This window comes from Solanum pennellii, chromosome 5 (genome assembly GCF_001406875.1).
Source record: "Solanum pennellii chromosome 5, SPENNV200".
NCBI lineage: Eukaryota > Viridiplantae > Streptophyta > Magnoliopsida > Solanales > Solanaceae > Solanum > Solanum pennellii.
In genome coordinates, this window is record NC_028641.1 from 5,757,820 (window position 1) to 5,782,711 (window position 24,892).

The window sequence follows — 24,892 nt, forward strand, 5'->3', positions numbered from 1 at the left end:
AAGTGTATAGGACGAAAATATATGTACTTGCATGTGTATATACAATTTTCTCACGCTTTATACAAACAGAAACGCAATTTATACATTTCGCTTCTGTTTGTATAAGTGAGAAAGGCGAGGGTGGCGAGCGAGATTTGGGAGAGTGGCGAGCGAGATCTGGAAGAGGTGAGAGAGGGGAACAAAAATACATGTATTTATACAATCTTCTCTGCTTTATACAATTAGAAATAATTTTTATATACTTGTGTTTGTATAAAAGTGAGGAAGCGAGCGAGAGATTGGAGGAGAGTGGCAAGCGAGATATTTGGGAGAGAGGCGCCTGACAATTTTTTGCAAACATTTGCTATGGAGCACAATTAAATCAAACTCTATCTACTCCATTTATTTTAGGTTATTAATTTGCTATTATATACAATTTTCCCTAAAAAAAATTATTATATTGTCAACGTATATAACTTAAATACGTTTGCCAAACCTTAAGCTTGCCATTTTAAAAGGGGAAAATTATATGGAATGGCAAACATTCCTAAGTAATTATATAATAGGAGTATAGTTTAATTTATTTACTTTCTATAATTATAGTTTATTTTTTTTGCTATAATTAATGGGGTCCACCACCTATTATATAACCACCTTTTTTTTTTAATTTTGTATATAATTTTACACAAAACAATATTATCTCTCGTATTCATATTCCACCTTTTTCTCCTACAATTAATACTTCTATCCGATTTGAATTTCAAATTGTCCAAAATTCAATTACTCCATCCCGAAGTTGAATTCAATTTTCATAGGTACTCCTAAATTTTAGTCGTTTTCCTTTTTTTTTCCTTATTCAACAATTGTATATGTATTGTGTTTCTTATGTTTTTTCATATTAGATCTCAAATTAGTCACAGAATGAATGAATCATCTTCATCTATGAGGATTATCAAAGGTATTCCATTGCATGTCAATTTTGTTGACAATTTACCATCGTTTTCAATGGGTTTAACTCAAGATTTTGGGGTTGATGTAGGGTCTATGGTAAAATCAAAACAAGTTCAACATGAACAAACAATGGAAGAATTGAGATCAAAGAAAAAATATGACCCTAAGGCAGTTCAAGAAGTTATTAACAATGCTAAAGCTAGAGGCATTAAAATTGTACAAGGAGGAAGAAAGAGGAAAGCAGTAAACATTGATTCAAAGGAAAATGCATGTGAAGTTGACGGATCTGAAGAACATCATAATTATGAGGTAGTGGCTTAAAACACAAATTTAGATACAATTTTTTTGTTACTTAGATGTCAATATACAAAAAAATTATTGTTCAAGTAAATTTTGTATTCACGTAATTATATATATTATATTGCATGTTTAGTACACACATGTTTTAGTTATATATTTGTATATGTGTCTGTGGATTTGATTACTTTATACATACTTTAAGTTATGTATAATGAATAATATACTAAGTCTTAATAGTGGTAGTAGCAGATTGTATATTAAGGCTCATTATTATTTTTGTTTTTGTATGTATATACAAAAAATAATTGAACTTAGTTATACAGATGGGAAATTTTCATATATGATTATAATTTGTATATTTTATTAGTTATATACAAATTATTGAAGTTAGTATATATTAAGTTTATATATTATTGGAGTATATACGAAGTTATTTAGACAGTTTTATATATTGCCATGTTTAACTACTATATTCATGTACACATATTAACCAGAATGCATAACCAAAATAGCCAATGAAGCCATTTTTGTTAGCCTACGTTATTGGGCCATTTTTGTTGTGGGCTGCACTTTAGCCCAATAAGATTGTCTCGTCCAGCCCATTATGGTTTGATATTCTTTACTTTTTTTATTGACTTCTAGATATTGTTATTGGGCAAGTTACATTGGATCCGTCGATAAAAAATAATTACATTTCTTGATCAAATATAAACAAGTATAATCCATAAACTTGTTTTAAAACTTTGTGTCATATGATATATATCTATATCCTTAAATTCTTCGTGAAACACAGATAAACACTTAAATTTACATAATATTAAATAAGTAAATGTACACATTTATACTAAGTAAGACTCATTTCATAATTCCATTTATAAGATGCAACTCCAAACTTTTAATTAAAGTTAAATAAATTCTATTTATCTCACCATACTATTGGACCATACAAAAACTAAATTATTGATAATGGGAGCCATAGTTGCTTCTTTTGTTTTGTCATTTTTCAAATGAAAATGTCAATTTAAACCCCATACCAAAATCACAAAAGTCAACATCTTTAGTTTTTAATGTCTTTCCCCACTAAAATAAAGGAAGATTCTTCACCATTAATTTCATACACCAACTATGAGAACCTATCAACATGGTATAGGTTGTTGCGTAATTCGACTGTTTCATTTTTAATTAAAAGTTTTAAATTCAAAATTTTTAATATAAAGAAAATTATGTTGAAGCATTATCATCGAATAAGTCACATAATGAACAATCTAAATTTAATCAAAGCTCTAATATGAACTGCAAATCACATACTGAATAACGCATTAAAAAAATAAAATAAAGAACTACGAAAACCTTCTTTTTTTAGAAAAACCTTTTCGCTATATTTTTTTATTTAAATTAATTTAATCCAACTTGACTTTCTTTCATCATAGTGTTCCTATGGATAAGATTAGTCTCTTACATCAGCTAAACATATATTTATTAAAATAATTATTTGATTAAATTTCTCAATTATCAATTTAACTCTATATTATTCTCTAAATATATACGTGTTGATGATAATTTACGCACATTTTCTTTTTTAAAAAAAGTTGAGGTATCATATGAATAAGTAAATAAACTTATAATTTAATTAATTTTTTATCACATAAATTGACAATTATCACTTTCGATTAAATCATGTCACGTAAATTAAGACGGATAAAATATAGGATAAAAGAGATATATCTTCTGTTAATTCTTTTGTAAAACCCTATAAACCCCACAATTTTCCTTATATATATTATAAAGAGTCCAGCTTTTTTTCTTCCTTTTATATCAAACTTGTCTTATAATTCTCAAAACTCTTCACTTTTTCTCAATAATCTTTTGCTCCAAAACCCTTATTTTCTGGTATCGGCGCTTCTATTTCTCTATAATTTTGATTATTTTGCTGTATATAATTATTGGGCTTTTTTTTAATCTATGTGTTTGTTTTTTGTGATCAATGAGTAATTGCATGTTATGGTTATGGTGTTTTTGGTATTTGTATAGTTTTCATGTTTTGTTTGAGTAGAAATTGAATTTGTTTTGGTGGTGATTTAAATTTTCAGTAATTGATTGTATTATCTGTTGAATGAAACTATCTATTTAGGGTAAAAAGATGGTATCTTTTTACTCGCTATGTTTCAATCTGTTTGTTGGTTTTGATATGATATGATACGGAGTTTAAGAAACTAAAAAGTAATATTTTTTTTAATATCTTATTAGAATGATATGTACATGTATCAAAATGTCTTTTAATTTTGTGGTCGAAATTGAGTTCAGGGTAAAAAGATTCGCTCTGTTTAAATGAAAGATAGGTAAAAAGTATCAAAATGTCTTTTAATTTGAAACGGACTAAAAATGGAAGTAAGACGAACAAATTGAAACGGAGGGAGTATTATTTTTGATCTTCATTTTTGGTTGTGATTAGTTATTCAGTTTCTACATAGTCATTATTGATTTTTTGGCCTGACATGTTTATTTCCAGTTTTGTGTTTACTTGTGTTTGCATATTTATAGCTGTAAAGGGAAATCTGGATGCTGGATTGAGAAGGGGATTGCTAATGAAAGGTTGAAGATTTATATAACAAATAGAGGTAACATCATGGGTTCAGTTTGTTCCTGTTTCACTGTTCGGGATGTTGATGTTGGAGGGAATGCTGCCTCGAATGATCAAAATCATACTTTATGCAAGTGTTTCAGTTGCTGCTTTCAGAACTTAATTAATAAGGTGCCTGTCGAAAGTGATTTTCTTTCCGCCATGAACTTTAGTGTATTTTGTTCTTATAATGTTTGGATGGTGCACCGAACCATTTAATGTTTCACATTGTTTATATCAAATACCCCTGCCACCTAAGCTAATTCCGCCTTATCAATATCCGATGAATGATGGCTAGGTTCTTTAAGTTGTACGTTGTTTGTATTGAATTCCCCCTGCTACCTAGCTAATTCCGGCTTATCAGTTTTTGATGAATGATGGCTAGAATCTTGAAGTCGTGTTGAATTGATGTAGTTATCACATGTTTGTATCTAATCTCCCCTGCCACCTAGCTTATACTGCCTTATAAGTTTTTTGATGAATAAATGATCATGTTGAACTGGCGTTGTTAGTCAAGCCGTTAGACTACCAAACTCAACTAACCATAACAAGAATGAATATTTAAGTAGCATGGCAGGTGAAGATGCTTCCAAGGAAACATTTCAACTATCTTAAAGAACTAGGGAGCTAACCTACCTTCCTCTTATGCAAGGAATGATGTAATTCTTTAGAATTCCAAAACTGAAAAGATTTGAAATTCTACTAGTGTTTGTAGTAGGGTAGGTTGGCACATGACATCACACCCTTGGGGTGCAGCCAATCCTTGGAGGCTGCTAAGTCGAGATGCTTTGTACTGATGTGAAGGATTTGCAGCATCTTCTGCCCTTGCTCAATTTACCATATATTGTTTAATTATGGATACCGGTTTAGCTTTTAAGAAACTAATACACTTCAAGATTAGTCACCATATGATTGGCACTTGATTAAACTTTACAAGCTCGTAAAACAGCAAATTCATAGAAAACAAGAAACTATTTGCCTGGGGAAAAAAATGATAGAATGTGAGATGCTACTGTGACCACTCGTACTTGAACAAGTCTTACACATGGAAAAACTCTGTTGTAGTTCTTTGCAAATGATTCATTTTTGCGTTGGCTTTGTGTAGGACACAGATTAGGGTAGAAGGTTAGTAAGTAGAAGTGTGTTGTCTTGTTATCCGTCCATACTAGAAGTTGTAGTATTGCTCTTGTGTTTTCTTGTCCTTTGAATTTTGATATTATTTGTAGTTTCTTGTACTTCGACTATCATATTATTTTGTTGTAGTTACTGTCCTGTTACTCTCTGCTATTTTTTTTTACTATGTGCTATTTCTTTTACTACTTCTTTTGACGGCTATGGACTATTTTTCCCTTGAGCCGAGAGTCTATTGGAAACCACCTATTTCGTATGTTGTTGTTGTAAGATGCTAACTATTTACAAAATGCTGACTGTTACTTATCATGATACTGACTTTTTAGTATTACTTGTCATCAGTGTGGAACCATATTTGGGCAAGCGCAAGGAACTGCTGGGACTTCAGTTAATCAAGGCCCGCCATCTTCGACTGCTCCAAATGCTATAAACAGTTCATGTAATACAATCAGGTCTCAGGATAGACGTTTACCAAATAGTGCTGCTCCTCCAAGACGGCTTCAAATACAAGAAGATGTTGCGTTTAGGCGACAGGAAAAAGGAATAAGTCATTCACGAGTTGAACCTGAACCAGATGTAGATGCTTATATTGAGACAACACAAAAGCTTCTAAAAGCAGGCAATCTGCTTAAGTCAGACTCTGCTCATCAAGGCTCGTCATCTTCGACTGCTGGAGTTACCATCAACAGTTCACGTAATACAATCATGTCTCGTGATAGAGGTTTACCAAATACTGCTGCTCCAAGACAGCCACAAATCCAACAAGATGTTGCATTTAAACAACAGGACAAAAGAACAAGTCATTCACGAGTTGAGCCCGAACCTGCTGATGTTGAAATAACAGTAGGAGCAGACACACTGCTTAAATCAAACTGTGATGGAGGATCTAAAGAATGTCGTCCAGAGATGATGGTGACTGCAGTTCAACATGACGTTTGCTCATCAGAAGATGAGGATGTATGTCCCACATGCCTCGAAGGTAGCTAACATTATCTTACAATTTTGTGATTGTAAAGAGCTATTTCAGCCCCAATAGATTGACAAAAGAGGCTGCTCTAAGCTAATATTTCAGCTACAATGTTGGATGATTCTCTTGATCCGAGTAATAAGTAAAGTGACATTATTATTTTTTATTGCAGAGTATACACCAGAGAATCCCAAGATATTAACGAAATGTTCTCATCATTATCACCTCAGCTGTATTTATGAGTGGCAAGAGAGAAGTGAAACATGTCCAGTTTGTGGAAAGGCAAGATTTTCTTATTTCTTCTATTTTTCAGAAGTCTTTAACTTTGTGCCTAGTTTACTACCGCCAAATTGGGACCGATGTAATGCATGCGAGTAGTCAGTATTATAACGTACATATGTTTAAGATAAAGTCTTTGTTTTCTGAAAGTCACAGCAGTGTAGGTAAGTCAATGAACACTTGCTCATTCAGACGTCTGAGTTGTATTTGAGCCGGATAATGTACGTCTTAAAGTGGATCCTACATTTGTGATATGTATAAGCTTATATCTGCAGACTGCAATCTGATATCTCTACTCTGCACGTCTTGATTCCTCACAACAATTTTGTGGGACACTTCGATTGAATTAGAGTTCAGGGGCACATAAAAGAAGACTCGAAGTAGACACATTTTCTATATCAAAAAGTTTTACCTTAAACCACACATTGATGACTTCCATTATAAGATTGCCAGAATTATCCTCGGGAAAGAAATGTGCCAAGATGGCAATTAATGCTTACACTTGATGTATTTTTGTGTTTCTATTGTAAAATGCAGTCCAGTGAAGTATTTTTAGCTTTATTTTCTTAACACTTTGATTTCCTCGTGCAGTTGATGGAATTCGAGGAGTCAAATTGATGGTCGGAGTTGAAGAGAAGGAGCTTAGACGAAATGAAAAACAGATGTAGTATGTGAAGATTTCCTGCATCTTAGTAAGATGTACATAATTTTTTACCACACTGTGGTCCCCTGACATCTACAAAGGATGGATCGATGAGTAACATGATATACAGTCTAGAGAATTTTTGGTTCTCGTTGAACTCTTTTCTTTTCGATACTTAACTTTTGCTGCCATGGGCTACTTTGTGGGTGTTTTATTGAAAGCTTGTGAGACCACCAACTACTTGTGCAGTTGTGCTAAACGGGAGAAGAGTCCATCCCGTTTGTTCATGAGGTTTAGGCCCGTGAGTGAGATCTCTGCTCATTGCAGGCATCTCCGCGGTTCTTCACCACCTGGATAGTCCCAAACTCTTGTGCCCCGACCCTTGATCAGATAACGCTGAAATTTAGATTATTCAAATTATCAGCTTATGCTATCTTTTTTGCACTGTGGCCTTTACAACTTGAAGATTAATGGCATAAAGCTAGAGTTTGTTGCTATCTTGTTTGCGTTCGTGTTTTTTCGAGATAATAACACTATTAGTTGAATGATCATGTGAGAAATCATTCCTCTAAAGCTACTAGTCTTTTAAACAGATCCCCGTGTTTTTTCGAGATAATAACACTATTAGTTGAATGGAAATCATTCCTCTAAAGCTACTAGTCTTTTAAACAAATCTCCTTTTTTGGTTTCCTACCTGGTGTTTGGAGCCCACATTAGAATAATAGGTTCCATTTTGGGATAGCGCTCCCAACAAGATTTTCATTATATCTAGATTTCGAATTCGAAGCCTTTTACTGAGGGTGAACATTTCCATCCGTGCAGAACAACCCATGTTTGTAAACATATTTCTATGTTGATAAAAGGTCCCTATTGTATAAACAATGATATATTGATAAAAAAGAATTTTGAGAAGCTCATTCTACAACTAGAAACTCAAAGAATAATACAGAAAAAAAAATATTGCCCTGATAATTATTCACATAATATCAAATTGTGCGTTAGTCAATCCTCAATAACAAAAAAAAATTAAATTATATGAATTACTGAAAAAGCCATTTTAAATGAGACCACAAAATTACTAATAGTAAACCATAATTGTATTGACGACAAGTCAACAACAATTCTAATACAAAGAGCAAATTAACTAACACATAAATGGACTTGATTCCATTTACAATTTAGTTTTAACATACTTAAAACATTAATACATAGAAATTCATAATAATAAGGTTCTATACATGCATATCAATATAGAGACACTCAATATATATAATTAAGATTTTCTCAAGCATAGATTAATTAACATCATATATAATTTCCTCCGCATAGGGTTTATCGCTAATCGCTTATACTCGTTTGTGTGTCCGTCCTGATAGTGAGCTCCTTTCAACGTTGCAAGCGATTAGCAAAGAGTGAAATTATTCATAGATGTTTATTCATGTTGTAAAGTGGATATAATGAATCAAGATTTAGGTCAAGCTCATTATTCCTCCTTGCTTCTGCTACTTCATCTTGGTAATTACCTCTAAATCAAAATCAATTAATTAGAAATTAATTAAACAATCAAACAAGTAATTTATGCTTAACAAACTAAAAACCATGAGTCACCTATCCCTTTGAGATTTAGGGGGCGTTTGATCATGAAAATTTTTCACCTTCTAAAAAACATTTGGTCATAAATTCTAAAAATTATATTTTTCACTTTAAATTACATAGTAAATTCAATGATCAAACATGACTCTAATTTCAAATATCATTTTTTTTCTATTTTCACAATGAAATATGGTTAAATACATACTTAGTGTCTCGGTTATCAAAAAGATTACTTTATAATCACATGGAAGTAAATATATATAACTTTCAACGATAAGATAAATAATGAACTCCCTTCGTTGGAAAAATTATACGCTACATGTACAAGGCTGATATTTTTTTATATATGTATATATAGTTATAATATTGAATACGCTAAATAAAAGTTCTGACTCTGTCACTAACTGATTTTGTTTATTTAGTTATAGAGGAAGAAAATTACCCCATATTTAGGCATTGATGTGGTTGTAAGAGGAAAGATGTTGAAGTAGAAACTTGATTAGTTTGCTGGTGCCATTCACCTTGCTGTTCTACTATCTTATCCTTCTCCTTAATCTGTTTAGAACAAATTAAACATATAAATAACTAGTTAATATGATTCATTAAATTCTATTTTAAATAAAGAATAACGGAATTTGCGTCATATGTAACATTCTACGTGTATTATATCATATAGAATATATGAGTAATCTACTTGTTCAATTTTTTCTACATTTTAAGTGTCTACTTTTTCACATGACCTAAAGTTGATATTCGTCACAAATATCAGCTAAAACCAAATTAAATGACATATTTATGTAATACACGTAGAATAAAATAACATGAGAAAAAACTCACCTTCTTGGTTAGCATGTTATTCTCCTCTAGGATAGCTCTTTCCTGTGAAAACATTGCACTCAAAAGGAATCAATCAAAGATTAAATGCTTTCGATTTATGTGACTGTGTTTGAGCGAACAAAAAATTTAAGAAATAAAGAAAGATTTTCTAAATGATCTAAAACAAGACAAAAACATCGATCTCTATATTATAAATCATTTCATCAAAAGATGAAATAAGAAGTTTAAATTTAAATTGTTTCTGATCAAGAAGTCTTGACCTTTTACTTGAACAAACTAAAAAACGTAATATTTCGTGAAGATATAAACTATGTACGTAAATCCCATCAATACCTTCTAAGATAAAAGACCGTTTTCATTAGATCAAACAAAAAAAATATATATAAAACATATAAGTTAATACCTTTTTCTGCAGTTCAGAGATTGATTCATGCATAAGTTGGTTCTGCAACACAAACATTTTATGTGACATAAAATCCAAAAAATTGCAAGAAAGAAAGCAAATGGTAATCCACTCAAAAAAAGTATGGTCTATCAAGCTAACGACATTGTTCAGATTATCCAAAAATGTTATTGTACTCATGTCAAAATTTCAAAAAGCATATTATTTTTAGAGGATTCAGTATGCACCCACCGATATTTTTAAAGAATCCGAGCTAATACATTGCTATGATCTAGTCACAAAGTAGCCAACAAATTTATCAATTTTGTATGTTTTAAGCATGACACATATAATGTCCATACTATCAATCCAAGACCCACAGTTGCTTCTGATAGCACAAAAGTATAATAATAACTACGCTTCAGTGTCAAACAAACTACCTTTCTTGATCGAATTAGCTTAAGAGCAGAATCAAGCTGTTGTTCCAAGTTTTGCAAGTCCTTCAAGCTCATTGAATCAAGATCTTCTCCCATATAATGCCTAAAAAAAATAATCTATTTAAGGGTGTGTTTGGTATAAAGAATAACATTTTCTTGAAAAATGAGTAATCAAAAGTTGAACCAATAGAAATTAAATCCTGAATCCACCAACCAAATGTATGGAAAAAACTAAAATATCTTTTCAAGAAAAATAAACAAACATACCCTAAATCAACAAAGCATATTATTGGATGAAATTAAGAAATTATATATTTTACTTGTGGTTCCTTTGCAGGAGATCAATCCTAGCCTTGAGTTTAGTATATTCCAAGCTCCAGTTTTCCTGCACCTATTAATTAAATTATACAAATACCAATAAATCATCTATAAGATTAAAAAAAGGAAGGCATTAATACTGTAACAACAATATAACATATTTAATATAATTATACAAGTATCGTCGGCAGAGATATAAATCTTATTCCCATTTTGTGAAGATATATATATAGAGACTGTTTTCGATAAACGATAGAATTCAGTTTAAGAAGTTTTTTTTTTTTGTAGTTTTCCATTTGGTGTTCGAAGCCTATATTAGAGCTCCAAATAAATTTTGATTGCGTTATGCAGGCCTATTTTGGGAGTGATGCTCCCAATAGGTTTTTTCCCATATAAGAGCTCCAACCTGAGACTTTTGGTTAAGGGTGAAACAGTTTCACGATTGCTTCACAACTCATATCGATAAGTAAAACATTTCAAAACCAAGTTACGCTTGAAAAGAAAATACAAATGTCAAAAAGTAAAAAAAAAAAAAGGATAAGAAGCAACATAAAATAATATAATAGCCGAAGCAAATAAAATAATATCATAAATACACTATGAAACATCACGTCATTTTACATATTGCATCAGATAACATATCTTCTTTTCAAAATTAATCAAATCCCAAATTCCAAAGCTTACCGTAAATATCATTTGAACAACACTAACCATACGTATATAACTTAAACTCAAAAAATATTCATTAAAAAACTTTAATAATTAGGTACATACCGGTGATTCAGAATTATTTGCAAGCAAACGCCTCTCTGCATATGAGTATCTTTCATATCGTTCAAGAATTTGTTCCATACTGTTCAAAAAAAATAAAAAAATCATCAATAATATTTTTTTTATTATTTAAAAGTTTCAATTAAAACAAAAATAACACATAACATATTATGAAAGTTCACATATAATAAAGTTATTTCTTATCCGATCAATCAAACGTTAAATAAAATACCCCTTAGTCTTTATTCGATAATGTATTCAACATATAGTAAATCATAACATTAACAATATGAGTACAATACTGATTCATCATCCTACTAAGTATCATTTTTATATATTCAAAAAAAATTGTTTTAAATTATTATTCGTTATCTCACGTATCAAATAATATATGTACATTGCTGGTTAGTGAAACTACAAAAGTCAATAAGGATTATAAAATCAGTAGATGCTTCTTGGAAAATGTATTTTTAGAGTACAACAAACAAATAATCTCTCTGTGTACTTGTTCTTCTTTTTTTATTAATTTTTTTTTATTTTATAAGAATCTAGGGTATATGTTCATCTAGTTTAGATTTACGTGGCATAAGTTAATAGAGGTACAAAATTGGAAGAAAAATATATGAAGATTCTTGAAATGTATAATTTATTATTATTATAATAACAATAGTTATATAATAATAATAACATTTTTAAATATGTCATGTAATTGGTGTATGGATATGATTTATGTGATTTTTTTAATTTATAGAAGTGGTATTTAAAGTTGAAAAATGATATTTAGAAATTGAGATTGTGTTGAAAATAAATTCTATTTTGATACACAGATTCAAGTTAAGATTCAAATTTTCTTGTGACAGAACACTAATTTACTAATTTTCAAATAAGGTGAAAAAATTTACTTTTAAAAAAAGTGAATAGTATTTTAATTAAATTATTTTGGTGTTATGATTTTGTTGGAAGTTGAAATATTTAAGGCTGCTAGAGAAGAAGTTCTAGGTGCAGAATTTCCAGTTTGTCATTTCCTATGTATAAACAAAGAAAAAAAAATAATTAAAACAAAAAAATGAACTAATTCATTCAGAAATAAATGATTACTAAACCTTAAAATATCTTACAGTAATATTTAATTGAGTTCTTTATGAATCATTAATTCTTAAAAAATTGAAGAGGAAAAAGAACTCCTTGAAATTAAAGAACTATATTAAAGATAAGAAATTAATAAACAATTCCTATGTATAAACAAAGAAAAAGAAATAATTAAAACAAAAAAATGAACTAATTCATTCAGAAATAAATGATAACTGAACCTTAAAATATCTTACAGTAATATTTAATTGAGTTCTTTATGAATCATTAATTCTTAAAAATTGAAGAGGAAAAAGAACTCCTTAAAATTAAAGAACTATATTAAAGATAAGAAATTAATAAACATTAAAGCAAGAAGAAACTCAAGAAATTCTTCAAAATAAATATCAAATATATTTCATATATAATTAATTTAGAGGTTACTACAAATGTAATTTTAGTTATATCAAGCATTTTACAAAAGGAAACACAAGATATTTGTAGAATTATTTTCTTCATTTCACAAAAAGAAAAAGTAATAATATAGTCTAAAATAATTTAGTACAACAAAATGAAGAAGTGATCTTGAAAGTTTAAGTCAAGCAAGCATAGTTAAACAAAAATATCAAATAATTTTTTTAAAAAAGAGAAGTCAAGAAACAAAGAAACTCAAGATAATTTCTCAGTAAGTAGCTTTTTGACTAGTAAAAAATATTTTCTTAATTAGATCATTCTTCTCATATATATAATATATAGTGACACACAAAGATATTTGAAGAATTATTTTTTCCATAGTAGGAAAACAATTTTTTTAAAAATGAAGATGGATTCTTGAAATCAAATTTAAGATAAATTTTAAAAAAAAATGAAACAAGAAAGTCAAGAAAACTAACTATAAAAAAAAAAAAACTTACTAAGAAAAGAAAATCATTTTTCTTCCATAATTAACTATTACAAATATTATTTTAATTATATCATCCTTTTTCATATAATTAAAGAGACACACACTTATTTTGCAGGATTATTTTCTTCATAGTAGAAACTCTTTCTAAGAAAAGAAGATCAAAATTTTCTTCCACAATTAACTATATATTACAAATATTATCTTGTTCATACAAAAGGAATTCTTTTATATATATATATATATAACATAAGAACAATTAAAAGATAAATTCAAAATAAATAAATTACATAATTTAAAAAAAAAAAAAAACTTACCATGAATCAGAAGAATACTCAAAGATTTTTCCCTTTTGAGAGAAAACAATTAAAGCAACTTCAGCATCACATAAAACTGAAATTTCATGAGCTTTTTTCACTAATCCACCTCTTCTCTTTGAAAATGTTACTTGTCTATTTATTTTATTCTCTATTTTTCTTAATTCAACTTTTCCTCTTCCCATCTTCAAAAAAGTTTTTTTTTTTTTTTTTATAAAAAAAAATATTAAACTTTACTTCTTTTCTACACAGAGAGAAAAAATATGACCTAATTATGGAAACCCTGATATTATATTTCCTCTTACAACAAACCCTAGTTACTATTTCACAACAATGAAAAAGAAAAAATAAAGCAATAGATCCCATCTTATTTAAAAAGGGAAATAGTACAACCCACTTTTATTTTTCTTTTTTTTTTTTGTATTTATATTTTTGGTTTTATTTCTCTCTATTTCATTCGTTTTAATTTATGTGGGGTTAGTGCGGTATATTTATTTCAAAAATAATAATGTGTGTGAAATAGTGGTCTTTCTATCAAATGAGATATTTTATGTATATGTTTATGTCGAATTAATATAATTTTTTCTCATTAAACTTAAATGTTCCAAAAGGATTGAATGGTGTACTTGGTTGAATTGCGAAGTACTTTTTTTTAGAGAAACAACGATAAAATCTCACTTTTTTTTTTTGTATATTCGCGTTCTAAAAATCCTAATTTCACCTCTTTGATGGAAATGCGATCTAAGAAAAAAATGGGAGTAATTTGGAACTTAAATCTAAGACAAGTCTTAATTATGTCTTGTTTAGCTAATTAAACTATCAAAATAAAAATATTTTTTATTTAAAATATTATCCAAAAAAGAATTACTTTTGGAGAGTCAATTTTTGAATCCCTTATTAATTTGATAAATATTTGTGTTTATATTATAACAAACAATTTATGCTTCAACAAAGTTTTGAAAATACTTTCCATTTTGCTCTACTATTACGTACTACTCAAAATTTTAAAACCCATTTTTTTCTTAAAAGTTTGGCCAAAACACTTCAATTTCCTTTAAAAGTTGGCCATACTAACTACATTTATTTTGTACAAATCAAAATTATTTTATAACTCATATCATTGGTGAAACTTGACGTGAATTGTCTAAAATGAACAAAGTTTAGTTAAACTGTATAGATGAAAATCACTGTTAACTTTAGAAAATCACCAATGAATTTGACCTTTTTTACGAATTGAACAATACAAATTTTAATCAATATTATTAAAATATATTTTCGTTGTATTGATATAAGAAATTACTACAGTGTATAATACTTTTCCTATAATTTTAAATTTTTAAATTTTTTTAAATATTAAACCAATCTAATCTAATTCAATTTAGTCAAATTAATTCATATAAAGCAAAATTAAATAGGAAAACTATTCCATATCAAATGAGTAGTTTCTCTATTCTATTTTTATATTTCAAATAGGAAAAAATTCACTTTTCTATGATTAAGAATAATTCAATTTTAAATCTTTTCCTTTTACTCTTAATTTAATAATTTATAATCACACAACTATTCAAGTATTATTTTACACCATAAATTTCAAATCTTCTCATTTTTTCTTCTTAAATATAATACTAAATCAAATAATATCATATAAAATAAAACATAAAAAAATATATTTTGAGAAATTAAAAAGAAAAATGTGTCAATAATTTGTTTTTGTTTTTCTTAGAGTACATGAATAGGATAGAACAGGTGTGGAAAAAGGTGTAAATAATAAATAAACAATTTAACAAGTACTATGAAAAATGGTATTATAATTATTTAAAATGAAAACCAGATGGTTTTTAAGAATGTGTTGTCGAGTTTTGATTGGTTGAAAGGACAACATAGTATGGTACTCATTTTTGTATGGTGGATATATAATGTCTATCACAGATTTTTAAGATAATGTTCTGTGCCTTATGCTATTCTGTCTTTTCAAACACATTGTTGAATGCTAATTCTCCTTTTTATCCTTTTTTTTTTGTAATATTTATGTTGGTGAAAATTAAATATTATTCACTTTAAAAAAAAAAGAAATTAAATTAAAATTGTTTTGATTATATATATATGATCTTATTAAGAAAATTACTCCCTTTGTTTGGTATTGTTTGTTATAGTTTCTATTTTTAGAGTCAAACTATAAAAACTTTGACTAACATTTTAAGATGCATTTTTTCATCATAGAAAAAGTTGTAATTTATAGTACTTTTGTTATATTTTTAGAATATCTAATTTTTTTTGTTTAAAATGTCGAATTAATGTGATCTAATTTACTTTTGAGAATTAGTCAAATTGACTTTCGATAAGCGCAACACGACAAATATTTCTGGATGGAGGGAGTATAATTTAAACGTACTTTTTCAAAATTTTGATTATATTGCGTGATTTTTTTTCATTTGAGTGAGTTTGGTTATCTAATTTAGTATGATATCATAATTAAATTCGATATGATAAAAACCTTCTAAAAGGTTTTGAACAGTCGCGAAATCGATGAAAATATTTTTGATATATGGATGTGCATGCATTAAACATAACAATAGAATCTTAGAAAAAAAAAAAATTTAAACTCAAACGTGAAAAATAGATGAATATATCAACCTCGAATTTTTTCGATTTTTTTTTAATTTTCTCCAATGGATTCATGTGGCCTCAACTTGAACACACATTAAAAAAAAATAGTAAATAGTAATTCAAAAATATAGTGTTATTAATATTCCCATACTCTTCTTGACAATAAATATATCACAATATTATATATAATCCAATATGTTTGCTTGCTAAAACATTCAAACAATATAAGTTCTTGAAACTATGATATGTGTAATTCTCCATCTAACTTATTTAATAAAAATAAATAACTTGTACAAAGTAAGAGGATTTTTTTTTCTCCATATACTCCAAATTCAAAGCATCCATCCAGGTACAACTCCAGTAGCATCATGTGTTGATGGTGCTGCATTCTCGGGTTGTACGTTATCGTATCTGTAACTAAATCAACAATATATATAACCGTGTCTCAGTCTCAAACAAGTAGACTAATAAAGTCATAAGTGAACTCAGAGCATTTAATAATTGCTTCTAAATTCAAAATATATGCATGTTTATAATAAGATATTTTTTAAAAATGTGTGTACATGATATACTACACGTTTGATCGATTAGATATTGAATTTGTGCGTATTATGTTGATATGATTTACTAGAGTCGAGGTCAATTATAAATAACTTTTCTATCTTCACGAATTAACTAAAGGTAATGCTGATACGTATACCACTCTTTTCAGATCCTACTTGTGAGGTTACACTGATACATTAATATTGTTTTTGTGTATTGAGTGTGCCTTATATGTATAAATTTATTTAAAAAATAATAATTCATGAAAAGCTTGAAATTTTCAATATTACCTTATAGGCAATGTATTATTGCAATTTACATGTTGAAAAAATCCCTCATGCTGAGAAGGCTGTTCATGTCTATATTGTACACTTTGCTCACCACAATGCCATGATGTTTGAAAGGTAACACCAAGTTCTTCCAACTAAAATTAAAAAAAATTCCATAGAAAATTTATCGTTAAAAAATCAATAACATGATGAACACGAAATATGATCGATTACTGAACTTTATCCACGATAACAATTCAATATACTCAGTTCAATTATTGTAACGTACGTAAACAAAAATAATTTTGTGACTTTACAACTATATATGATAATGAAGTTACCTTAGTGAGACAAGAAATTATAATTTGACTTTATAACATGTCATAGTAGATAAAGTCGAGTGATCGATCCAAAACTATAGTCTAAGTTATTATTGTTACCTTTATTCTCAAAGATTTGTTCATTTCAGTAAGAGATTGTTCCTGTACAAGAAGTAAAAAAAACATATTATATTTCCAATATAATTTGAGAAAATTAAAATAACTAAATGTCATCTTATTTAATTTCTATATATAATGTACCTTTTGTTGAAGTTCAGCAAGTTGATCAAGAATGTGTTGTGTCTGAAAACAAAAAAATTTTAAAAAATGTAGTTGATCAATTAAGACCTTATTAGATACTCTCTCTGTCTCAAATTATTTCATCGTAATTTTAAAAATAATTATCTTAAATTATTTGTCATTATTTGTAAAATAAAAGTAGTACCTTTGTTGACCTAATTTGCCTCAATGATGAATCCAATTGACGTTCAAGCTGTTCCAAGTCTTTTGTGCCCAATTGTCCCAAATCCTCACCTAGCAAATGCCTAAAAAAATGAAAAAGTTATTTTAAAATAAATTATAAAGAATGAATAGTCCGATCTGTTATCGTGTGATCAGGAGGTCACACGTTCAAGTCGTCGAAATAGTAACTCTAGGCAACAACAAATCTAATATGGTCCGATCCATGTGTATATAGCGACAGCTTAATGCATTCGGAGTTGAAAATTACATCTAATAATCTTGATCTAAATAAGTAATTTCTTTTTCTCACCTTTGAGACTGTTGTAACACTTCCACTCTTGTTTTAAGCTTCAAATACTCTTGGTAGTTGTTCTGTTTTTACAACAAGAAAATCAATTTCATCAAAATTAGCCATCAATATTATTAGCTTTAATGGTAGAGTTAATTAAAAGAAAAATACATATAAACTGTCGTAATTTTGTGAGTTTCATATCTCAGCTATCTATTTTTCTATTTATATATGCTTAAATTATCACATTTTCGCAAGTTTCATACTTCTAACTTTCACTTAGTTTATATTTAAAAACACATCAATATTGAGTTGGCCTACACACACATTGTCGAATAAGAATAAATATTTAACCAACTCAGCATTGAGGTGTGTTTAATACAAATTAAGTGATAGTTTAGATAGATAATGAAAACAATAAATAGTTAAGGTTTATATGATAACTCACAAAAAGTGATAATTTAAATGTGCTCTTAACCATTAACTCTTAAGTTTACTAACTAATTTAGGTTTAAAAAAATTGAACTATTTCATGTTTTCTAAGAAAACCTTTTGAGTAATTTGCATGCTTGAATATTGAGGAAGAAATACAAATAAAACCTGTGAATCTGATGAAGTTTGGGTTCCTTCAAGTGTACCATAATTGTATCTGTGGTATCTCTCCAATGTCTTGGACATACTAGAAACACAAGTAATAGAATAATTAAACGTTAAATTTGATCTCAGCTGACAACTATACATTTTAATATAAATTGAGAGTGCACATGTAGACATTTTAACCTGGTCTCAATTGACAACTAAGTATTCCAATTCGTTTTTACTGTATCTCCTAGACACCTGATGCTTATGTGACACAAAAATTTTCGAAGTTGTCTAGATGATCATTTTGTAAAACGAAGTTCTCAACTGATACAATAAAAACAAATTAAAATGTATAGAAGAGTATTCACGAAAAAAATATGTGAGCTTCCGATGGAAATAAAAATGTTTTGAACATTCGTTGAAAATAACTTTTAATAGCATGTCGTTGAAACTTCCCCGAAATCCACACATTTTAGTATTCCTTATTACTAGTGCTAGGATTTTCATCTTTATGAAATGATTTATAGCGAAATAAATATTTATTGACTTGTTTTACTGTAAAAGTTTTGAAAAAAATAAACGAAAGGAAATTAACTATAGAAAGTAAAAAAAAAAAGAATGGAAAAGTAATACAAAGGGCAGGTAAAATTCAGAAAAAGAACTTTTAATCTACTTTAATTACTCCCTCGAGCCCACAAATTTAACTTCCTTTTTTTTCATTAATTGATGTTTAATTTTCCTAATTTCCCTATATTTTTATGATGATTTTATTTCTCTAAAATTGTATTTCTGTCGTTCCAAATTAGTTGTCTAATTTTTTTTAAAAAAATTAACTTATATTTAAAAGCTAAATAGATCAACGTTCCAATAAATTAAACTCATAAATTATTTTCAGTATGCTTAACGTTAACAAGCTCATAAATCATGCATGGTGTTGTCTAATAATCATTTACTTCCTAAATTTACATGTCAATACAAAGAATCTCATAAAGTTCGCTATTTTACAATCAAAGACTGTAATAAGATATATATATAATCATTTCCTTCAGTCAAAAGATTTGAATTTAACCTTTGAAAATGAAAAAAAATTCTAACTTATATTGGGAGTGCTTTCCTTTTACGTGATACAATTCTAAATTAGACGTTACTCTAAAAATCAAAACGGAGCATCGGATGGAAAATCAAGAAAATTTGTATTACTTTTTTATAATGCTAATAATAGTGTAGGAGACTACAAGATACCATGATCAAATATTGTCTAAGTATAATTTATAACAATTTATTTCTTATGTATGATAAAGTTTACTACTAGTTGATTTGATCCCTATTACTTTTGTGAAAGTTTGAAAAAGATAATATTAGTTATTTTTTCCTTTTTTATTCATCTTTGGTCATGGTAATTATAATTCACCATTTTCATATAAGATAAATAATTTCGAGATATTCATATAAATTTAATCCTGATTTTTTTATAATGTCCACAAAAATTGTCATCTCAAAATTCGAATTTAAAAGTTTTCATAATTGAATAAATTTATCTATTTCGTCACGATTATTATCGCTAAAAAAAGTAAATTAAAGAAGTGATTTATTTCCATACTAGTGATGATGATCAAATCTAGATATATTCTATTTGCTTATAATGTAGTATGAAGAATTTATTCAGCTTTATATGAAAAATTGTCACGCTTGCCTTTATTATATGTCTGTACTTTAAGAAAAATAAAGTTTCATAAAATGAAGAAATATGAAGGTGCACATCAAATCAACACCAAAGTTGAAATCATGAAATTAAAGACTCTCCTCGACTAATATATATATATATTCTTTATAAAAATTACAATAATTAATTCTTTATCTTTAAATATATATATATATTCATCAAGATTCTTCATTTGTAATGGTATAATTAATTTGTAATAATCTACCAGAAAAACCTAGATCATATGTTTGTTCCAATAAAATATTTTCTTTGTTGACAAAATTTCAACATATGATAAAGTCAAAGTATATGGAAAACTTTGTCCAAAATCATTTTTTTCTCCTACCATAAATATGATAAGCAACATCCTTCAATCAAAAGTCTAAATATAGAAAAATAGTACTACTTACCTCTCTAATCTTTGAAAAAATTGAGTTTTGATCATATATACGATAAGAAACAACTCCTCGATACAGGTTAAAAATATAAATATAATATTAGTGACGATTCAAATTTTCAATATTTTTTATTCTTCATAAAATAGCATCTATCTTAGATCAAACCTTCTTAGCAGATAGTAAAAATAAATACGATTGAAGTACCCTTCGATCGATATAATATCTCTAATTTTCAAGAAATCAAGATTTTTTTTCATAGTGTAGCATCAATTAAAGATCATATCTATGAACGAATAAGACAATTAAGAAGCTAGATAGTACCCTTCAATCGATATAAAATCTCTAATCTTTAAAAAATGAAAATCATTTTTCATAAAATAACATCAATTAAAGATCAAACCTTCTTAGCAAACAATACAGCATATACGATCACAAATACCCCTCAATCGATATTACGTTTCTAATCTTCAAGAAATCAAGATCTTTTTCATAATATAGTATACTCAAAGATCAAACTTTCTTAGCATACAATATAACATATACAAAAGAAATAATACCCCTCAAACGATATGACATTTCTAATCTTAAGAAATCAAGATCTTTTTAATTCTTAATACATCATTAATCAAAGATCAAATTTTCTTTAACAAACAATAAAACATATATAAATATATAAAACAAAATAGTACCCCTTAAGCGATATGACATTTCTAATCTTCAAGAAATCAAGCTCTTTTTCTTTATATAGCAATAATCAAAGATCAAACCTTCTTAGATGAGAGTAAAATATATAAAAAAGAATTATAGTACCTCTCAAACGATATGACATTTCTAATCTTCAAAATAAAAAATCTTTTTCGTAAAACAACATTAAAATGAAAATCAAACTTTTTTACCAGACAGTGAAATATCAAACCTTTGTACCACCAGACAGTGAAATATATATATATATATATATACAAAAACAAATAGTACCTCAAACAATATGACATCTCTAATCTTCAAAATTATGTCAATGAAAATACATACATACCTTGAATTGCTGCAAAATTCATAAAGCTTGCCACGACTAGAGAAAATAATAAGAGCAATTTCAGCATCACAAAGTATAGAAAGTTCATAAGCTTTCTTTAGGAGTCCATTTCTTCTCTTTGCAAAGGTAACTTGTCTATTTATTTTGTTCTCAATTCTCTTCAATTCTACTTTCCCTCTACCCATATTGTATGAAGAAAAAAAATGTAAAATAATATATTTTTTTTCTAAATTTGTTTTGCCATAAAAGACTATATGTTATAAGACAATATAATGTAAGTATATATATATATATATGGTTTTGGTTGTTCCCTCTTCTACTTTACATCTTCTTATTCTTAGGGTAAGAGTAATAGATTTAATGTCTTTAAAATCTAATGGTTCCCTAGTCAAGAAGAAAAGAGAAAAAAGACTTTTTTGTTTTACTATATATCATGAGGTATTTTAGAATTTATTATTTCGATTAATCTAGATTAGTGTCGTGGAGGGCCCATTTAAAAGAAAGTCGCGGTGTCCAAACTAGATTATTTTCTTTCATTTACGGAGGCTTGAATTAGACATTTATGTTTACTTCGATAATATATCATATTTTGCTATTGTTTTTATTATTTAATTTTATCATGACTTTTTTATTATTGTATTATTTTGTCTTAAGTACTTACTTTTAAAATGTTTTACTTGAGCTGAGACTACTCTATTCGTATTGAAAACCATTTTTACGAGAAGTAAGATCTACATGCATACCATGCTTCTTCAAATCTATGTTATTTGGAGGGCATAATACATAAACATGACTCTTAACTTGGCGTCAGTCGGCAACTATGACCCTCAACTTTGGATGCGCACAAGTAGGCACTTAAACTTGTATAAAATTGAACAAGTATATACACGTGTCATACATGACATGATACACGTAGGACGCCACGTAGGAAACAAAATTTTCATGTAGGGTGCCATGTAGGATGAATGTGTCAATTTGTTCAATCTTATACAAATTTAAGTATCTACTTGTGCGCATATAGTTACCAACTGACGTCAAGTTAAAGGTCATTTTTATGTATCATGTCTATTTGGCGGTATGCAACTTTTCTTATGTATACGTTGATAAATTTTCTTATCCTTTTTTTCCGTATGTTTACTTTTTTATATTTTGAATCTTTTTTTTTAAAAAAAAAAAGGCCCTCCCATTAAAATGAATGGATTCTATCAATCAGTCACATCCCCTTGTGGTAGTAAAAGATTGTTCCTTTGTTGTTGTTTTTCTTGGAAAACTTAGTAGTGACCGATACTTTTCTTTCAAAAGATTTAGTTGTAACTTGTAAGGTCCTTTCATATATACTGCAAAAATATTTAACTTTATAATAAGTTTTTAACCTTTTAATGGTTCTTTGTTCTCTTTAAAATATGTAATGGATGAGCATATTACAATTGATAGTTGAAACGTTAAAATCGTAAAAAAGTGACAATTTCATTTTTCTACTTAAACTATTATCATCTATTAAACAGGCCTTGTTAAGTAGATATTGATTATTAAACGAGAAAAAATGATCAATTTATAGTTTATAAGCTTAACCAGCTTCAAGGTGCGCTTTTATATGTAAATGATAATGGCTCATATAAAAAAAAAGATACAAATGATAGTTAAGTGTACTGACATCCCGGTTTAAGATAACTAATTTCATATCAGCAAAATATATGAGAGATGTTGGGTATATAAGTAAACAAATCTTATTCACTAATGACGTGTTTTAAGTAAGTATGTCTTACCCACTAATAACACATTTTAAAAACGTACATTCGTAAGTTTAAAGCGGACAATATCACTAACCGGATGGATTGCTACATTAAGGTGTGAAACTTGTTTTAAAATATCAATTTTAATATGTTTTGGATTATTAATTCCAACTATAATTTGTTATAGTCAAGAAGTTATTTTTGGTTAAAAACCTTTAAGCTTTTTTTAGAGTGCAACTAACTTTGGGACATCATGACACATAATTATTTTTTTAAAACTGAAATCCAGTTATAGAATAAGTTTAAAATATGTTCTATATATACACTTAATTAATAATGTTTAGATGTGTTTGTTATCTATCGTAAGAATTAGTGGTAAACATTAGTGCATCGGAGTTTTCGATGAGCAACACTAATATTTATTATTGTGTGATCTATCCGTTATATATATTTAAATCGCAAAAATAATCATTGATATATATACGTTAAAATAAATTGTCTACTATACTTTACGTTATATAACGTTTCTCCCCCAAATTCTACATAAGCACAATAGTTTATGTACCATATCTACCTTTTATGTATTCAATTTGTTATGCGGAATTCGAGATAATACGAGAAAATATAAACGCGAAAAACAAGACAACAGATTTACGTGGTTCACCAATAAATTGGCTACGTCCACGGGAAGAGGGAGAGCAGTTTTTATTAAGGAGAGGCAAGAACAGAATTACAGAATAGGGTTTGCCATAGCGTCTATATATAGTGCTAAGCTACGCCCTAACAGGCTTGGGCCCAACATACAGAATTAACAGATAATTAAGGGCCCAATACAACAACATTGTATACCGTCGGGCCGGGGGCGTCTCCGCCCCCCCGGACCCCCAGGCCAGGGGGCGCGTCGCCCCCCTGGACCCCCGGACTCGCTGACCGGGCAGCGAGACCCCCGTCCTTTCTGTTTGTAACGGGTCCGATTCAAGGCATTCAACAAATCTCCACCTTGACTTGAATTCTCCGAACAGATTCTTCAGACGCACTATGATAGTGCCAGGCCTCCCCCTCTTCCTCAGAATTGCCCCGCAGGGCAATTAACAGCTTCTGATGTTGAGCAAGTCCAAACAGTGTTGAAACTTGCTCTGTGGAACCGGCTTTGTGAACATATCAGCAGGATTATCAGCAGTTCCTACTTTCTTCACCTTGATTCTCTTCTCACTTCTCAGAAAATGATACCTTACGTCAATATGCTTGGTTCTCTCATGATGGACTTGATCCTTGGCTAGACAAATTGCGCTCAAACTGTCACAATACACCGTAGCCTGATCATGATGCAGACCAAGATCACTAACCAGCCCTTTCAGCCAAATCCCTTCTTTTGCAGCCTCTGTCAAGGCCATGTACTCCGCTTCCGTAGTAGACAAAGTCACTGTAGGTTGCAAAGTTGCCTTCCAACTGACGACAGA

The 24,892-nt window shown here is 28.6% G+C and overlaps 2 protein-coding genes across 6 annotated transcripts; one reads left to right on the forward strand and one right to left on the reverse strand.

Annotated features, from left to right (window-relative positions):
- The first annotated feature begins 3,002 nt into the window (after positions 1 to 3,002).
- LOC107018846 (E3 ubiquitin-protein ligase Praja-1-like) lies at positions 3,003 to 7,367 on the forward strand. 2 transcript variants are annotated; one of them, XM_015219429.2, is made up of 5 exons: positions 3,003 to 3,120; positions 3,740 to 3,982; positions 5,324 to 5,960; positions 6,121 to 6,230; positions 6,819 to 7,367. In XM_015219429.2, exons 2-5 carry the CDS (start codon positions 3,857 to 3,859, stop codon positions 6,843 to 6,845), a joined length of 900 nt encoding a protein of 299 aa, XP_015074915.1. In that variant the 5' UTR covers positions 3,003 to 3,120; positions 3,740 to 3,856; the 3' UTR covers positions 6,846 to 7,367. The 2 variants fall into 2 exon arrangements, with proteins under 2 accessions (XP_015074915.1, XP_015074914.1); XM_015219428.2 differs by having other exon boundaries at positions 3,772 to 3,982.
- Positions 7,368 to 8,010: 643 nt separating this feature from the next.
- LOC107018937 (MADS-box protein 04g005320) lies at positions 8,011 to 22,163 on the reverse strand. 4 transcript variants are annotated; one of them, XM_015219534.1, is made up of 14 exons: positions 21,700 to 22,137; positions 18,585 to 18,663; positions 18,006 to 18,067; positions 17,679 to 17,778; positions 17,495 to 17,536; positions 17,354 to 17,395; positions 16,935 to 17,068; positions 11,212 to 11,290; positions 10,440 to 10,510; positions 10,123 to 10,222; positions 9,704 to 9,745; positions 9,301 to 9,342; positions 8,906 to 9,018; positions 8,011 to 8,395 (listed from the first exon to the last, which is right to left on the reverse strand). In XM_015219534.1, exons 1-14 carry the CDS (start codon positions 21,882 to 21,884, stop codon positions 8,293 to 8,295), a joined length of 1,194 nt encoding a protein of 397 aa, XP_015075020.1. In that variant the 5' UTR covers positions 21,885 to 22,137; the 3' UTR covers positions 8,011 to 8,292. The 4 variants fall into 4 exon arrangements, with proteins under 4 accessions (XP_015075020.1, XP_015075019.1, XP_015075018.1 ...); XM_015219533.1 differs by lacking the exons at positions 8,011 to 8,395; positions 8,906 to 9,018; positions 9,301 to 9,342; ... (2 more) ...; positions 10,440 to 10,510; positions 11,212 to 11,290 and adding an exon at positions 16,214 to 16,483; XM_015219532.1 differs by lacking the exons at positions 8,011 to 8,395; positions 8,906 to 9,018; positions 9,301 to 9,342; ... (2 more) ...; positions 10,440 to 10,510; positions 11,212 to 11,290 and adding an exon at positions 16,214 to 16,512.
- Between the last annotated feature and the right edge of the window lie 2,729 nt (positions 22,164 to 24,892).

What these genes read in the sequence shown, in the direction of transcription:
- LOC107018846 (XM_015219429.2), top strand. Translation starts at nt 3,857, where the DNA reads ATGGGTTCAGTTTGTTCCTGTTTCACTGTTCGGGATGTTGATGTTGGA. An exon ending in TTCAGAACTTAATTAATAAG is followed by an intron (nt 3,983 to 5,323) that starts GTGCCTGTCGAA and finishes ACTTGTCATCAG; the next exon opens with TGTGGAACCATATTTGGGCA. An exon ending in CATGTCCAGTTTGTGGAAAG is followed by an intron (nt 6,231 to 6,818) that starts GCAAGATTTTCT and finishes TTCCTCGTGCAG; the next exon opens with TTGATGGAATTCGAGGAGTC.
- LOC107018937 (XM_015219534.1), bottom strand. Translation starts at nt 21,884, where the DNA reads ATGGGTAGAGGGAAAGTAGAATTGAAGAGAATTGAGAACAAAATAAAT. An exon ending in GGCAAATTAGGTCAACAAAG is followed by an intron (nt 17,537 to 17,678) that starts GTACTACTTTTA and finishes TTTTGTTTTCAG; the next exon opens with ACACAACACATTCTTGATCA. An exon ending in CAAATAATTCTGAATCACCG is followed by an intron (nt 10,511 to 11,211) that starts GTATGTACCTAA and finishes TTTAATTAATAG; the next exon opens with GTGCAGGAAAACTGGAGCTT.